The sequence below is a fragment of the Globicephala melas genome, chromosome 4 (genome assembly GCF_963455315.2).
Source record: "Globicephala melas chromosome 4, mGloMel1.2, whole genome shotgun sequence".
Lineage (NCBI taxonomy): Eukaryota > Metazoa > Chordata > Mammalia > Artiodactyla > Delphinidae > Globicephala > Globicephala melas.
This window is the reverse complement of record NC_083317.1, coordinates 68,879,290-68,895,961: the sequence shown is the minus strand read 5'-3', so window position 1 is coordinate 68,895,961 and position 16,672 is coordinate 68,879,290. Positions and strand designations below refer to the sequence as shown.

General features: G+C 48.4%; 1 protein-coding gene and 1 pseudogene across 10 annotated transcripts in view; one reads left to right on the top strand and one right to left on the bottom strand.

Moving 5' to 3' along the window:
• The window catches only part of MYLK (myosin light chain kinase), a 176,015-nt gene that overhangs the window by 72,257 nt on the left and 87,086 nt on the right, over positions 1-16,672 (top strand). For all 10 annotated transcript variants that reach the window (XM_060298163.2, XM_060298160.2, XM_060298161.2 and 7 more), the window contains 2 exons: positions 14,052-14,189; positions 15,801-15,998. In XM_060298163.2, the coding sequence (XP_060154146.2) occupies positions 14,052-14,189; positions 15,801-15,998 (336 nt within the window). The remainder of the gene's footprint in view (positions 1-14,051; positions 14,190-15,800; positions 15,999-16,672) is intronic.
• On the bottom strand, positions 1,825-11,850 carry LOC132597223 (eukaryotic translation initiation factor 4 gamma 2 pseudogene; annotated as a pseudogene).

The window sequence follows — 16,672 nt, the reverse complement described above, 5'->3', positions numbered from 1 at the left end:
TCAATGTCACTGCCTAAGCACCCCAAGGTCGTGAGCCACACTGGCCTTTTGAACCCAGATCGCCAAAGCCACTGAAACGTCCTGCCCTTTTGCAGAGTGCAAGTCCCCTGGCCCCAGAGTGGGGCTGACCCTCGCCCCCGGGGCTGGCCGTTGTCGCCCCTAGGGATAGAGGAATGGCACTGGTGCCCTGACTTGGCTGTGGCCTGGCTGCAGAGGCTCTCTCCAGCCTCTCTGAGTTCTCTGCGATTCCTGTGAAGTGCCCGTGTGCACTGGCCAGCCAGCCAGAGACCAGCCCTGCTTCTTCCGAGGAGGCCCTCCCACTCGGCCTGGGGGCTGTCCTCCTTGCCCCCAGGTCTGTGGGAGGGGCAGGTCCTGGGTGGTTGCCCATCTGAGCATGTTTCAAAGCAGAAACAGAGAGGTCCCCGGCAAGAACTCTGCCAGAGCCACGTGGATCTGCTCTGAGAGCAGCCCTGTGTGAGCGAGGGCCCCCTCCCAGTGTGGGGATGGACTGGCCTGTGAAGGCCAAACAGAGGCTCAGCTACCATAAATGGTGAAGGAGGCTGAGACGCGGCCGAGCTCAGGCTGCCGTGCTGGGCCGCCTGCACAGGGTCGGGGCAGGCCGAGCCTGGCACCGTGACAGCCCTGGCTCTGCTCCCAGGGTCCCCAGGAGGCTGCGGCCCACGTCCCTCACCAGCCTCAGCCGTGGAGTTTTTCTTTCTTTATCGGCCGCTTCTTTGGCTGCAGTCTCTGGGGCAGCTCAAGGGGAGGGAGACGACGGCAGTGGAGGCATTAGTCCCCTACTATGCCGACCACTGTCCTGGCCTCTCCCTCAGCGGCCCAGGCCTCCTGGCCTTTTTCTCCCATCCGTGTGGCCCCAGACCACGGCTGGGGCGTGGCTTTGGAGCACCTGCCCAGGTGTGAGTCCTGAGCACGGCTTGCTAGCCCTGCCGCTGGGCTGCTGTTTCCTCTCCGGGCCTCACCTTCCTCTTCTGTGTGATGGGGACACTGAGAGTCACCCCAAGTACTGTGAGGATTACATTAACAAACACGCTAATGATCTCCAAACATGGGACGTGCTCAGTAAGTGGGTGCCTTTATGATTGTCCAACGGAGTCCCGACCTTTAAACAGATGAACTCCCTTCAAAATGCAAGTCTGAGGAGCGGTCTTACCAAAGAATCAACTTTGCCACACTGGGTGGTTGTTTTTCTGTCTGTCTGTCTGGTCGTTTGGTTTTGGTAAAGGGAAGAGAGAATCAGAATCAGAGAAGGGAAGTGTAGGGCCACACGCTAAAGCCATAGCCTGAGCATCCGTTCTGGGGGCTCTGGCCACAAGAGGGCGCCATTCGGCAATGGCTCTCCCTCCCCTGGTGTGGTTTCCAGGGAGGAGCAGGTTCCCGGGCAACTTTTGCTGGAGGAGAGCTCAGCAGATACTTTGTTGAAGGCCAGACATGGGTGCTCTTTCTCACCTCTTTAACCTTTCGCCAAGGTTTTGCAATCATCCAGAGATTGCTGGCTCAGCAATTTCTGGCAATCGCTCTGATGTGATTTCTGCAGCCTCTTTTCCCTGCTTTCTCTGCCTTCTCTCCTCTGTAACCTCTTCCTCCCCAAATCTAACTCCCTCCCACAAATGTCACTTCCTCTGGGGTGAGTTCTCTTACCAGCTGTACCTCCCTTATGGTTGTGCTAACTTATCAGCAGGTCTCTACTGAGCACCTCCTTGGTGCCAGGCATCGTTCTGGGGAAGCGGCCATGAACAAGAGACAGGTTCTGTCTTCCTGCCGGTTACATTCTGATGGAGAGATGGGCAATCATCCACACCTGGCTTAATCCGATACCGACAAGTGCTATTACGAAAACGAGAATAGAGAGGGGGGTGGAAGGGATCCTTTCTTAGTTAGGTGCTGGAGGAAACCTCTTGGGGAAGGTGACTTTTGAGCAGAGACTTCATGAACTGGAAAAAGAGTGCTCCAGGCAGGCGGCACAGCAAGTGCAAAGGCCCTGAGTTGGGAATCAAGTCAGCCTATTTAAGAGACAGTGAGTCTGGAGCAAAGGGAGTGGGGGGCCCAGTGGTAGAGACTGGGTTCAGAGAGAGGCAGGGCATGTGTTCAGTGAATGAATGAAAGAGCAATGGCGGTGGGTGAGTCTGCCCGGTAGTGCAGGGGGTGTTCCCTCCACCTCCTCACATGTCCGGGGTCTCAGGGTTCATGGGAGTGCTCAGCAAACCCACACACTAGCTCTCAAAAGCCCCCCAACAAATATTCCTGCTTTCCTCCTCCCACACTAGGAAAAATGACCCTAGTAGTTAACCAGGCCGTGAAAGTCTTCCCTCCTGACCCAGATGGAGCCTAAAGGATGATTAATCTAAATTCCTGCAGAAGCCAGGAAGATCTGAAGGGGAGTGAATATTTCCGTGTATTTGCACTGAGTCATTGGTGTGGAGGCTTCCTTAGGCTAGAATATTTTAATTTATCTCCCCCTAGAGTATCTTTGTCGAGGCTAAAATTCTTAAGTGACTGGATTTATTAACCTGCTAATAGTGCCCATTTAGACAGTGTCTCAGCCTAATGGTTTGTTTATTTAAGTGAAGACCTGCTGGGCTCTTAAAGGTACCTAAGGACATAAAATGTGGGTAAGTTAAAAAAAAAATTTAAAAACCTGATTTCTAAAATAAAAAATGAAACTTAATAAAGCATATTGATTAGAGTATTTGTTTCGATAAAGAGCCTCTAATGAAAGCAACAGGCACCAGGGAAGTCAGCCATTCACTAGGCAGTGAAAGCATCCGTAGAAGCCCAGCTGGTTTTCAGATTAGTGACAAGCTCACTGTGGGGCAGCTTTGAGTACTGACAGCCTCCTGCCATTAATTGGAGGATACTGGCAGGCACTTTGGACGTTGTATAATCTTTCCCTCTATGAGTTTAAAAACACTGAAAACATTAAAAAAAAATTTTGAGATAACCCTTTTTTTGTTAATTTTTATTCAAGTACTGTATAGTTGATTTACAATATTATGTTAGCTTCTGCTGTATAGCAAAGTGAATCAGTTATACATATACATATATCTACTCTTTTTTAGATTCTATTCCCATATAGGTCATTGTAGAGTATTAAGTAGAGTTCCCTGTGCTATACAGTAGGTCCTTATTAGTTATTTAGTCTATATATAGTAGTGTGTACACGTCAATCCCAATCTCCCAATTTATCCCTCCTCCCCCCCTTTCCCCCTTGGTAACCATAAGTTTGTTTTCTACATCTGTGACTCTGTTTCTGTTTTGTAAATAGGTTCATTTGTACCATTTTTTAAGATTCCACATAGATTGAAAACATTTTTAATAGTTACGTCAGCTAAAGAGAAACTTATTGAGGGGAAAGGATATACATCAGTTTTACCTTGTCGTTTTTGTTTGTTTTTTAAGAACTTTAGTCCGCCTACAATATGTGTCCAAAGTCCTCTAAATTCTATGAAGGCCAGCAAATCAATGTTAAGTTATTTTATAACCAATATTTTATACAAGTTGATACAACGGAACTGGTGTTGTGCGCCGTGTGGGCCCTTCTTGTCACAGAAGGACTTCCGAGTATGTGTTTGTTTCCGTGTCATGGGTCTGGAGCCTTATTTTACTAATTGGACAATTAGAGCTACATCGTGGTCTACTTCTACAGCCATCGCAGGTCATCTCTAGCATTCATTTGCCCAGAGCTCTTGGTCAGGAATGCCATCCAGAATTACAGCTTTGCGTTCCTAATGGCAAAATGTGATGTGTGCTTTGACAGTGTGGTGGCGAGTATGGTTCCCAGACATGCCTCGGGAGGGAACGTCAGCTGGCTTGGATGGTTTACCTTTACATTTAGAGTCTGATTATAACTTCTAAGGCAGTAAGAAGGCTATGGTTGCAATGATTCCTGCCTCCCATCTGGCAACCCTATCATTACTGGTCAGAGATCCTTTGGGGGATGTCATACGTCATTGTTTCCTTTCATTCTTTTTCTTGCCGCTTCTTCCCATTTGCTTTTTAGGTTCTGGAGAAATCAATGGGGAGAAGAAAAGCCAAAAGAGAGAGCAAGGCTATGGGGGGAAGGATCTCTTTTTATGCCCACTGAAGTAGACCTTTTGCTGATGCTCTAAGTAGGTTTATTTGGTTAAGAGACAGACTTTTGTTGGAAGAGAGCTCGCATCCGTCCCCGGGGAGGGATTTGCACCGTGCATAAATGCTCTGCAGATGGGGAGTGGCTGGGTGAAGGTAAGCTTCCTTGATGAGCCCTCTAGAGTCAACAGGCCTGGAACTTAGGGAAAGGAGGAAGCTAGACCATGATCCCTGGACCTTGCTGGATTTTGAGCACCAAATAAAGAAGAAGGGAGAATTGTGCTTCCAGAACTGCCTTTTGTTGGTAATTTACTTAATTTCCGCAGTATAACAGGGTTTGGAGTGAATCGGATTTGCTGTTGGAATGGTATTTTGCATTTTTATGATTAAGCAAAATAGCTCAGGTTCAAAGCTTAAGGAAAATCTTCAGCAGATTGGAGATAAATGCAATCATTTTCCCTCCCCCTAACTATGCATCTTCAAAAGGTCCACGTGGCTGCACACCTGAGAGGAGTGGGGGATGCTAGGAAGTAGGGGAGGGCCCTTCCATGTCCACCTTTATTTGATGACAACCTGTGGATCCAGGGACGCTGGTGTCAGAGCAGGGAAGATGCTGAGAGACCGGGCCTGAGGCTCTGACAGCAGGACTTAGTAAAAGCTGTGACAGGCAGTGGTCCCTCCCCAGGTGAGAAGCCCTGGGGAGTGATGCCAAAAATCTTGGCTCTCTGTGCATCAATGCCAAGCGGAAATATGGAGACAGAGTTCCAGAGGAAAAGAAATAGAGAAACTTTATTTGTTGCCAGGCAAAGAGTAGGCTAGCACCTCAAGAACTGTGCCCCCCCCCAACCCCCCGGGAATCAGAAGAGGTCTTATAGGTGGAGCTCACAGTCTGGGGTAGGTGATAAGGACCAAAATAATGAAGGTCTTGCATTTTTCTTCTTGCATTATTTCAGAACAGTCACAGCTGGTGTCAGGCAGCCTGGTAATTGCCTGCGGCAGCTCAGTCTGTTGTGTCTGAGTTACTGGCCCACACCTTTCTGAAATGCAGAATGCTACAAGGGGTGATTTGCTACAAGAGAGTTCAGGGAGTATAAACACCAGGTGCAGGATGTAATTCACACAGGATCAGAGAGTGTTAGGGGCAGGATGTAATTCACAGGGAATTAGGGCCTGATAGGTGCAGGATGTAATTCACATAATGTCAGAGCGCCTTAGAGGTTAGCTTGTGAAGGACAAATCTAGTTACAGACACTACAGATTAGTAACAGTTAAAGTAAAACTAGGATCGATTAATTCTTTCAGGTCAGTTTATGTTTCTTCTCTCACCTGTTCACTGTTCCCTTTATTTTCCTTGTTATCAAGAGAGGAAAAACCTCATTTCTGTTTTTGTTACAACATGGCAAGGACCCAGGGACTTGTACACGGTTTCAGGGGCTCTTAAGATGGTAGGGTATTCTGTCTCTGTTTCATATATGTGTCATCTGTTTAAACACTTGAAAGGTAACATTCTATCATTTTTTGTTTTAATCTGACACAAGTTTTGAGTGAGCTGGGAGCCTGCTAAGGGCCATTTTCAAGGCAAACTGCTCAATGTGTGTGCAAATTCAGGTCCATAACCATGGGGGTGCTCTAGAGAGCAGCGTGTGGGCTGGTACAAGTTGACAGGTGGAGAAAACTTCCAGAGAAAATTTCTGAGGAGAAATTCAGAATTGTTTTTCTTGCTAAACCCGTAGAGCTGAAGGACCCAGAAGGGAAGAACAGGAGAATGACTGCAGTACAGAGGGAGACGCTGCCATCACACCAGCACTGGGACAAAGGCTGTAGGGGCTTCTTAATTTCAAGCCCAAGAGAAGCCAAAGCCCTCACTCGTGTCTCCAGGTTTGAGGAGCAGGGTTATACCGGTTACTGTATGGGAATTCATGAGAAAGGTAACAAATAGCACCTGTTGTGTGGGTACTGAACTTCCTCTAAATAAGAGCTTTTCAAAATCTAGTATTGGGTTAATACCAGTTCCTATAAGTGTTGAAACAAGACCACTATCAATTAGCTTTTCTAATGAGGAACATTGTTTTGATAGACAAAATCTAATCAGTTAGAAAAACTGGTGGGTTTTATTTAATTCCCATAACAACTCCACTTTCCACTTTTGAATTAACTCTGCTTTACAGATGAAGAAAATCGATGCTCAGAGGTCAAGTCACAATAACCTAGCTAATAGGCAGCAGCTCTAGGCCTCCAGCTGCCTCAGCCCATCCGCTTTCTACTTTGCTGCTCTGGGACCCTGAGAAATCATTTGTTTGATACTTTTGCTTCCCCAGAGCAAGAATTTTATGTTTAAGTTCATGACTAGGAACTGTCTTCAAAAACAGTTTCTGATGAGTCAAAACAGAGCAAACACGGCCAAGGAGGGAAAATTCGGAGGGTCTGTAGGGTCAGAAAGCAATGCTCCCCCCACATCTCTCTCCTTCCTTTTCCCTCAGTCCCTTTCCCTGTCCCTTCTTTCTCCCGCCCTCTCTTCTCTCCTCTCGCTCCTCTTTCCCTTTCTTAAGTCTTGCTACAGCTTAGTCTATGTGGCATCATTTTTACTTGTCAATAAACTGCTTATAAGCATTCTTCTTTTTTTTAGTTTATTTATTTTTGGCTGCGTTGGGTCTTCATTGCTGTGCACGGGCTCTCTCTAGTTGCGGCGAGCAGAGGCTACTCTTCGTTGCAGTGCGGGGGCTTCTTGCGGTGGCTTCTCTTGTTGCGGAGCACGGGCTCTAGGCGCACGGGCTTCAGTAGCTGTGGCATGTGGGCTCTAGAGCGCAGGCTCCGTAGTTGTGGTGCATGGGCTTAGTTGCTCCGTGGCATGTGGGATCTTCCTGGACCGGGGCTCGAACCCATGTCCCCTGCATTGGCAGACAGTTCTTAACCACTGCACCACCAGGGAAGTCCCAGCATTCTTAATCTTAGTTCTTGTCTTTCCCACTGGAGGACAGGCCAGGTCCTTTTCCTTTCTCTCAAAATGGAACAGAGCCCCCAGTACCTGGCTGCTCAGTTTAACAGCAGAGTTAAGTCAGCGAGTGAGTGGAGAGCCACTGGCCAATTGACCAAGTACCAGAGCAACAGATAAGTCCACTTCAGATCTTTAGTCCTAGGCCAATAAATCGAGGAGGCTTGGCCCATCCTTTATTCCAGAAAGAAGGGCCCCTCTGGGGTTGGTCTCAGCAAAGCAGAGGAAGCGCAGGTGTGGGGAAGCCCTGGGGTCTATCTAGTCTGGCCCCATTTGAGCTGGGTAGCAAGTCTGTCATAGGGTCCCAGGGACTCCTCCCTTGCTATTGGTGTGCCACGGCCAGTGCCTGCCTTCCCCAAATGAAGGAGGCTCAGGTTCCCTGAGGCTCCATGGCCACTGGGGGCCTCTCACCTCAGACCCTGGCCCGCCTTCCCCACCTCAAACCAGGACTGTGCCAGGTGACAGCTAAAGCACAACCCTAGAAGAGACATCTCTAGGAGAATCGGCGACTCTGGGCATGAGCACAGTGACAGAAAGCTCCCAGTGGAATCTAGGCAACTGGCCTTTGTCCTCAGGACAGGAAGGGAAGCATCCAGACCAGGACTCCGTTGGCCATGTCAGCTCTTAGGACAGACCAGCTTCCTTCTCTGAAGGAAGTGTATAAAATCAGGGCATGAACGTGACTTGATAAATTAAGTAGACTTAATTTCAGTACTATAATAAGAGGGACCAATTCAAATTCTCACAATTGGTTTCATACCCACGAAGACCACTTCAAGGGCATTTACGATCTCTCAAAACTGATCCGTTTTGTGCAAGTAAACCATGTTTCTTTTAAAAAGACTCGTGCACTTGCCCAGGCTCAAGGATATTAAAACCTAGCACATAAAGCCCATTACTAGAGGTAGAAATACAGGCAATATACTCTTACGTCAGCAACCATCAATTACAGTTAAGAATTTTTCTGTAACAACCAAATGGATAATCAAATATTGCAACAACTCAAGTATTACTGAGCAAAGTGCATTTCTACAGTATTCAGTGTTGCTCTTCAGTTTTCTAACTTAAAACAGCCTATGATAACTGGCAGCAAAGAAGGTCTTTGCAATAGACTGCCTCTGCTTGAGAACTTATGATGTAATATTGCATGCTGCATTTAATATACTATCTAAACATTAAAGATACTCCTAAAATATGTGTTGGTAGACTACGATTAAGACATTACACTACAAAAAAACCTTATGCAGAAGGAAATCCTGACTGACGTGCTTCTGCTTTAAATATTGTGAAAACTTTACAGCGGAATGAATTTTCACGGTGGTTAGGTCAAATGCAGTTACATCATAGCCACAGTCTGTTTTCCACAATTTAAGGCTTTGGCTGGTTCTTTTATAGTCAGCTTCTTCTGATACTTCTTCATCAGCAGTTTCTAGCCAGGTTAGCCACTGATTCACCTGGAACAAAGCCTTGCCTTTCCCTGGAAACTCTTGGGTTCTATCTTCTTCCCAAGCCAAGAAAGCTTCTTCTTCAATAATCTGCATGTCATAGAAGTGAACAAAAAAGAGGAGTAACATGCCTTTCGGGAAGTTGCTATCGTAGCAGTGCACCTGAAGAGCATAGAGGGCACTAACTCGTAGATCAACGTGATCATGAAGGAATTTTTACATTACTGGCTTGAAGGAAAGAAGCAGTTGTTTTTCGGAAGGAGCAGAGGAAGAATCTGTTTCATCACTGGGTGGGTTTACTTCACTAGAAATGTACTATAGGAAGCTAGTCATTAAGATGTGCACAGATCCTTTCTCTACATGAAGTTTGGGAGAGATGTTATCTTTAATCCACTTATATATGGTTTGAGGGGACGGATTCAACTTTATTTGCTTTAACAGTTCCTTCTCCAATTTGAGCCTCAGCTCTTTCTGCTGTAAAATGAGGGCACAGTCTTCCCTACTTCAGGGGGTGTTGAGGATAAACTGAGAGCTGCAGACATCCTTTAGAATCCTTTAGAATGGTGAGGTGCTGAACTTTGTAAGGAATTATTATAATGTTATCTCAATGGAAGCTGAGACCTTTCAGTTCTCTGCCTGATTACATGTGAATGTCCAGATTTGGGAGACTTTTCTCATCGTAGTTATTGTCAGGTTGAGTTTGCTCAACCAAAAACAGTCAGTTGGGTTAAGAAAGGCACAAAACATTTATTCCTGTACTTATTATGTGTCAGATATTCTTGTAGCTGTTTTATGGGTGTTATTCCTTTGAATCATCTGAAAACCCTGCAGTATTTGTCATGCATTATACTGATGATGTGTGCATTACCTTATCACTGTTGCATGATTGTCAGTAGCTGATGATAACTGTAGTATTCTTATCAGTTTAGAGGAGAGAACACTGAGGCTTAGGATAGGGAACTTGCTTCAGATCACGCAGCTCAGGCTGTGAGTTCACAGCACCTGTCTCCATCTGTCTCTTCTTGTTTTATCTAAGTCCACACAAGAGTGAGCATAAACTGATACGTGGTCCGTCAGCCACAGATGAGCGAGAAGAAGTTGTGTGTGGCTTTGGAATTAAATGACATACACACGCCTTGCCCTTTTCCCCGGCTTTCCCTGCCCTGCGTTAGCTTTCTGCCTTGTCAAGGATCAAGAATGGGGGTCAGCATAGGACATTTGCCCTCATGGGGAGTTCAGCATGGGCATCACGGGAGGTGGCTGGCTCCCTTGGAAGAGACAACCTCCAGAACACCTTGGCCTTGCAGTCAGAAGACCTGGGGTGAGGTCTAGGTCTGCCTGTCACAGGCTCTGGGACCTTGGGCAACTCCCTTCACCTGAGCACGTCCTGGCCTCACTACCAGTAAAGTGGGGCAGTGGAGTTAGGACTGGGGTTTCAGGATTCAAGTTAGGGATGCTTCTCTCAGGTCGCCTAGAGGAAGCTGCTTGTCTCAAAACTGACATCCTTGTTGGCTCCTGAACCCCAGCGCAGAGTGTAATTGTAGGGGGTGGGTTTTCTCACTCTGTGAAGATCCTGGGGAGGTTGAATGCTGGGGATGCCTCAGCCACCCACGAGCCCGATTCACCGTAGCTGTGGTCCCATGGGACCCTGAACGGCAGGTCTGAGAATAGGTTCATTCTGCACATTTCCCCCCAGTCACTTCCCTCTTCTCTCCTTCTTACAGTGGGGCTTTGGGGAGGCAAGAAAGGGTCAGAGGCGATGGGTGACATTGGAACTAAATGCCTGCCAGGGGCGGTTCCCACAGATGCAGGCACTCTCTCTCATCGCTCTCTGAGGGAGTGCCGTGAAGTTTTGTTCTCAGATTGCTTTAGATTTACTTCAGTAACACATTTGTATTCCTAACAGTATTTCCCTTAGGTTACATCAAAATGAGTCTGTAATCCTGGGGTGAGGGTCCAGGCTCTGTTTGTTCTTCTTTCGCTGATAAACCCACCAGCTAATTGCGCCCAAGCGGGTAGGTGTGAGTCAGCTCTCGTGCCAGCCTCTCACACCTGCGACTATTGATGTTGGATGGCCGGACAAAGTATTTTCACAGATTATCTCTTTCAAACCCCCAGGTCCTGTGATGATACTGTTATTACCCTAAATACAGATGAAGAAGTCGAGCTTCCGAGAGAGACAGTGACTTGCCCAAGACCAGGACCCGGCTTCAGATCCTACATTTCAGTGGCTTTCAGAGAACCAGTGAGCTGCCACCTGGGAGTCAGTGCCCAGGCCACCCTCCCAGGACAGGGAGCTGTAGATAGGCATTTAGTCCCCACTGGCCGACACCCGTAGGGTGGCCTGGTTTTGCCAAAGCCCCAGGCCAGAAAACTGGGCAGTAGGAAGACCCAGGAGACGGTAGGGGTCGAAGAGGAGCTGCACTGGCTTGAAGGAAAGGGAGCTGGAGTTTTTGATGTTTCCACAGCACCTAGGAATAAGAGCCCGTCTGCAGGGAGCTCTGCGAAGCTGGGGACTCTGGCTGAGACAGCGGAGAGGCGGGAACAGGGAGGGCCCTGGACAGGCAAAAACATTTTGTCCTCGAGCCTTCTCAGTCTGTGCAAGACAGGAAATTCCTCAACTCTCCTGAGGCAGCCTGCTTCCCTGGCTACTGCCACTCAGTCAGAGAAAGGAGATCTCTGCATTTCCAATGTTGGGCCCCCGGAGCCCACTCCCGGGGCCTTCTGCCAAGGCCAAGGCTGCCAGGCTGCCCCCTGTCAAAGGCAGTGATGCCAGGGGCTGGGGCAGGATGGCTCTGAGAGCCCATCCTCTGGTCATGGGCCCTGTCTTCCCTTGCACTCTGGCTCCACACCCTTCACACGGCACGTGCCTTGGGGAAAATTGTCCTCCTACCTACCTGGTCTTCCCAGCCTCTCTCTCTTGCCTCATTCCCAGAAGCCATGCTGGGTGTGCTCTGCAGTGCACCATATTTTGTTTTCAGTGCCAGCAGATAAAAATCTAGTGGCCAGTTTGGAGTTAGGCCTTTCCCAGGTATGGAAAGCACCCTGGAAATGTGTCCTCATGGCTTCAGGCTTCCAGGAGAAGGTCTGGTATGTGTGGCCCTGTGCTAAAAAGAACTCAAAATACCACAGTTCCTCTTCCCCCAAACTTAGAGTTTAACTTAGAGATACCATAGCCTTCTTGGTCCCTACCCCTGCCCCCCTCCCCCAAAGACAAAAATAAGAAGGCTAACAAAGAGTTATTGAAGGTCAAAGCCACCTGGCTCACAGGACGAAGGGCAGGATCAGAGACGGGGCAGCTGGGAGCTTGCCCTGCACGAGGGCCATCCTGTGTGGGAAACAGACACCAGCCCAACCTAACCTTACGGCTCCTTCCCCTGTGCGGCTCACACGAGGCAGGTCAGAGCCCGGCGCAGGGAGGATTCTAAGAATAATGGGAAGCCTGTTTGTTAACCGATCTCCCCAGCGAATGGAGTGGGAGTGAGTAGGCCAGCCCCGAACCCAGAGAGCTGTTCTAGTTTTTGTCTTTGTCTCGCCCGTGCACTCCTTCCCCCTCCCAGAGAGAGATTCCGCCACCACCCCCCCTCCCCGTTTTGGTTGTACAACAAACTGCATATATTTATGGTGTTTAATTTGAAGGCTTCACCCATGAAACCGTCACCACAATTTTTAAAAATGAACATCTCCATCACCCCCAAATGCTTCCTTGTTTCCCTTTACAATCCCTCCCCAGAATGCCTGCCCCAAGCAACCTTTCTGTCACTATATTTTGCATTTTCTAGAATTTTATGTCAATGGAATCATCCATTAGGTACTCTTTCTTCGCCTGGCTTCTTTCGTGCAGTGTAATTTTTGTGAGATTTGTCCCTGTCGTAGTGTCTCTCATTAGTGCTGAGTAGTATTCCATTGTACGGGTGTATCATAATTTGTTTATTCATTCACTTGTTGATGGAATATTTGAGTTGTTTCCGGTTTGGGGCCGTTAGGAATAAAACCGCTATGAATGTTTGTGTGCAACTCAAAAATGTACGGATACGTGCTTTCATTTCTCTTGTGTAACTACCCAGGAGTAGAATGAATGGCTCACATGCTAAATGTATGTTTAACTTTTTAAGAAACTGCCAAACTGTTTTTTTGTTGTTGTTGTTGTTGTTGTTGTTGTTTTTGCGGTACGTGGGCCTCCCACTGCTGTGGCCTCTCCCGTTGCGGAGCACAGGCTCCGGACGCGCAGGCCCAGCGGCCATGGCTCACGGGCCCAGCCGCTCCGCGGCATGTGGGATCTTCCCGGACCGGGGCACGAACCCGTGTCCCCTGCATCGGCAGGCGGACTCTCAACCACTGCGCCACCAGGGAAGCCCGCCAAACTGCTTTTAAAAGGCTCTGTACTATTTTACACTCGCACCAGCCGTGTAGGAGAGTTCTAGCTGCCCCACATCCTTGCCAGACCCCAGTACTTAGGTTGATCCGTCTTTAATTTTAGTCATTCTAATTATGTAGCACCTTTGCCTTTCCTGAGGTGCTTAAAATCTCAGGAGATGGTAAAGGAGCACCATGCAGTCATGGAAAACAATGAGGAAGCTCTCCAATTCTGTCTTATGAGAAACATCAAGATATAGAGTCAGCCCTCACGGGCTCTGCATCTGCGGATTCAACTAACCGCATATCAAAAATATTCGAGAAAAAAAATTTCAGAAAGTTTCAAAACGGGAAACTTGAATTTGCCGCACTGGCCACTCTTTACATAGCATTTACATCGTATCAGGTATTATAAGTAATCTGGAGATGATTTAAAGTATACAGGAGGATTTTAGGTTTTATGCATCTTATATAAGGGACTGGAGCATCTGCAGATTTTGGTATCTGCAAGGGGTCCTGGTACCAGTCCCCTGCAGATACTGAAGGATAGCTGTATTGTTAGATCAAGAAGCAAGATGCCAATCATCGTGTATAGTGTGCTATGATTCTTTTTAAGAGAAGAAAAATTAAAAAGTATACCTATATGCTATTGTGTGTTATACACATGGACCATCTTTGGCAAGGTGAACAAGGAACTGAAAATCGGTTGCCTCTGGGGAGAGACGTTTGGCTAGAGGACAGGGGTAGAAGGGAGATTGTACACATACCCTTTGTACCTTTTGAATTTTATGCTATATGAATGTATCACTTATTCAAAAGAGTAAATACAATTTAAGGGGGAAAAAAGTCTCATAAGGTTCCAAGTTTTGGCTCCCCCACTCCCAGCCTCCATCCCCTGGAAGCGCTCCTGGGAAGCCAGAGCCTAGGTTGGACATGGCCCTACAGAGGCCTCATCCTTTCCTGCTGTGAGGCAAGAGCACTGTCATACCACACAGGGAAATGGGCACGCCTTGTTCCTAGGCATCTCCAGGGCCTCCCGAGCTCCTTATCTGGCAGCGGTCAGTTTCTGGTGGGAACCTGAGCCCCAACACATTCATGTGCTGAGTGCTCATTTCGTCTGTGTCTGCGGAATGAATGAGTGACTGTTCACCCCACATTCTTTTGCCACGCAGAAAAGAAGAGTGACGAGAAGAGTGAGTACCTCCTGCCCACGGCCTCCAGCAAGCCCGTCGCGCCCCTCTTCCTGCAAGGCCTCTCTGATCTCAGAGTCATGGACGGGAGCCAGGTCACCATGACAGTCCAGGTGTCAGGTCTGTCCCTGCATCTCTCTCCCCGGGGTATACGTGAAAACGGGCATGGTTGCAACATGGGCTTTGCTTCCCGACATCCCGCTCAGATCACTGTCTACCAGAAAGGCAGCCTAGGACTGTGAGTCGGTGGGCCCAAAGAAGTGGAGCCTCTTGGTCCCTCTCTTCTGCTTTCTCTGGGCTGGATTTTCTGGATTCGAGGTTAAGTGGTCCAGGGAAGAAGATGGCCATGCTAGAGAGGTGAGGGATTAACTGAGAACATAGTATGGCCAATGTAGCTGGAAGATTGTGAACACAGGTCCAAAACCAGATGATGTGAGAACTTTCTAACCCTTGGAAGGTAAGTCTCAGTTGCTCTATTCAAATGTTAAGGTGAGAAGATAGAACAGGGGTCCTTCTCAAATGCGTGGGGTGACACGAGTGTGGGATGAACAGCCCAGTGAGAGATTTTACTGTTTTTGCTAGAAGCCGGCAAGCGAAGCCTGCGGAATATCCTGGGACAGACTTACTGACGCAGGCTCATGCTGGCCTCTGATCAGTCCCGCGACAGCCTGGAGGTCCTTTCTGGTTTTTCAGTTCCTTTTGAGTTGCAGAAGCGATCAAGATGAGTTGGGAGAGAACCCATGGGCTCACCCTTTTAGGGATTCTAGGATGAACTCCCTGCTCCCGAAGGCTGAAGGCTGTCCCGGGACAATGCAGGCAGAGGCCGGGTCCCCTCCCCTGCACATACTCCTCGAGTTGATAGAAATCAGAGGCACCCTGCACCTGGCCTCCAGACACGTGCTGGCTACCTCATCAGAGACGGATGGTGGTCTCCTCTGTCCTTGAAAGAGCTTGATACCACGCAGCCTCCCTCAGCAGCCGTTCCCGGGGACTTGCTCCCCTGGAAGCAGAGTGCAATGGCTCAGCTCTTTCTGCAGAGGAAACCCTCACAGGTGGCCATTGTTTTATGCCCAAACAAATGGCTAGAAGCTACCTGGGGAAGTAGACTAGTAAAAGTGAAAATGCTCTCCACCATGAGCTGGGTTTAGAAAGCCTGGTACCCATCGGGAAAGCCTCGTACCCATCTTCACCCGTGGACAACATTTGTATGGTAGCAAAATGAAGTGCTAAGGGAGCTTTCCCTTGGTGAAAACTGACAAGGGAGTTTCTGTGAAGTCCCCATGGCATTGCCTGGGCATGTACACAAGGTATGAGGTGTGCACAGCAGGAAACAGTGTGGAACCCACTGATCCAGCTACCGCTCAGCATTATCAAGCAGTTTGAATTCTAATTTTAAAAACCATTCTTCTAGGTTTCCTCTTTTATCTCTGAAGTAATATTTTTCACTTCTGGATTCTTCCTGGTTTCCCCAAATCCGTTGTTAAGTAATTACAATGAACATGCATTGAGTACTTTCTTTGTGCCAGATGCTATTCTAATCAGCGTTTCTAGTGGGCTGCTAAGGTATTCATTTATTTAATCCTCCCAGTGAACCTTTGAGATAGATAGGGTTAGAATATGTTATGGATGGGAAAACTTATGCAATACAACGTCATAGTATTAAGTAGAGTTGCTGCACAGCCCGGGGAAGCACCTCCCTGACGAGCTCCCCTGCCTCTCCTCCCCGTTCAGGGAACCCACCCCCTGAGGTCATCTGGCTTCACAACGGGAATGAGATCCAGGAGTCAGAGGACTTCCACTTTGAACAGAGAGGCGCTCAGCACAGCCTTTGTATCCAGGAAGTGTTCCCGGAGGACACGGGCACTTACACCTGTGAAGCCTGGAACAGCGCAGGAGAGGTCCGCACCCAGGCCATGCTCACAGTGCAAGGTGAGGCTGCCCCGCTGACCAGTGGCGGGCAGGGGCAGGGGCAGGAGGCATTGCTGCCATGGTCTCTCCGAAGGTGATTTGGAGGCGAGAAAAGCATGTGAGTCTACTTTGTCCCCACCACGGACCCCACGCTCCCTGGGTCCCATCCCAGCCCCAGTGGCAGCTCCCCATCCTACATCTGAGGCTGTGGCTGAGTGGGTCCTCCTTTCCCTACCTTCTGAAGCTCCTGCCCTCTCTGGGGTACTGGTGTCAAGCTTCGGAGAGTGCTGGGAGAGATATCTCCTAACACACTAACACTTTGGCAGTGACAGATGAGTTACGGCCTATGATGGTCCTAGCCTTTAGAGAACCCATATTTAAGGGGAGAGACAAACTAAGCACGCATGAAGCAAGTGACAACCCTTAATCATACACATGTCATGCAGATCATTGGCACCTATCCCAGTGCCCCTGTACCTTCTGGACAACCTCCCCATGCTTTGGATATACAAATTCATGTTAATATTATCCTGTGAGAAGTAACCAAGACAGATTTGCCATGAGAAGGATGTGCTCTACCTGTATGTTCAATAAAAGTGATTTCTGGACAAGCTGTTCTTTGGGTAACACTCTGTCTTCCGACCTTCACTGCCATGGAGAGTTGAGTGAATGCTCTCTGCTGAAAGGCCTCCCTC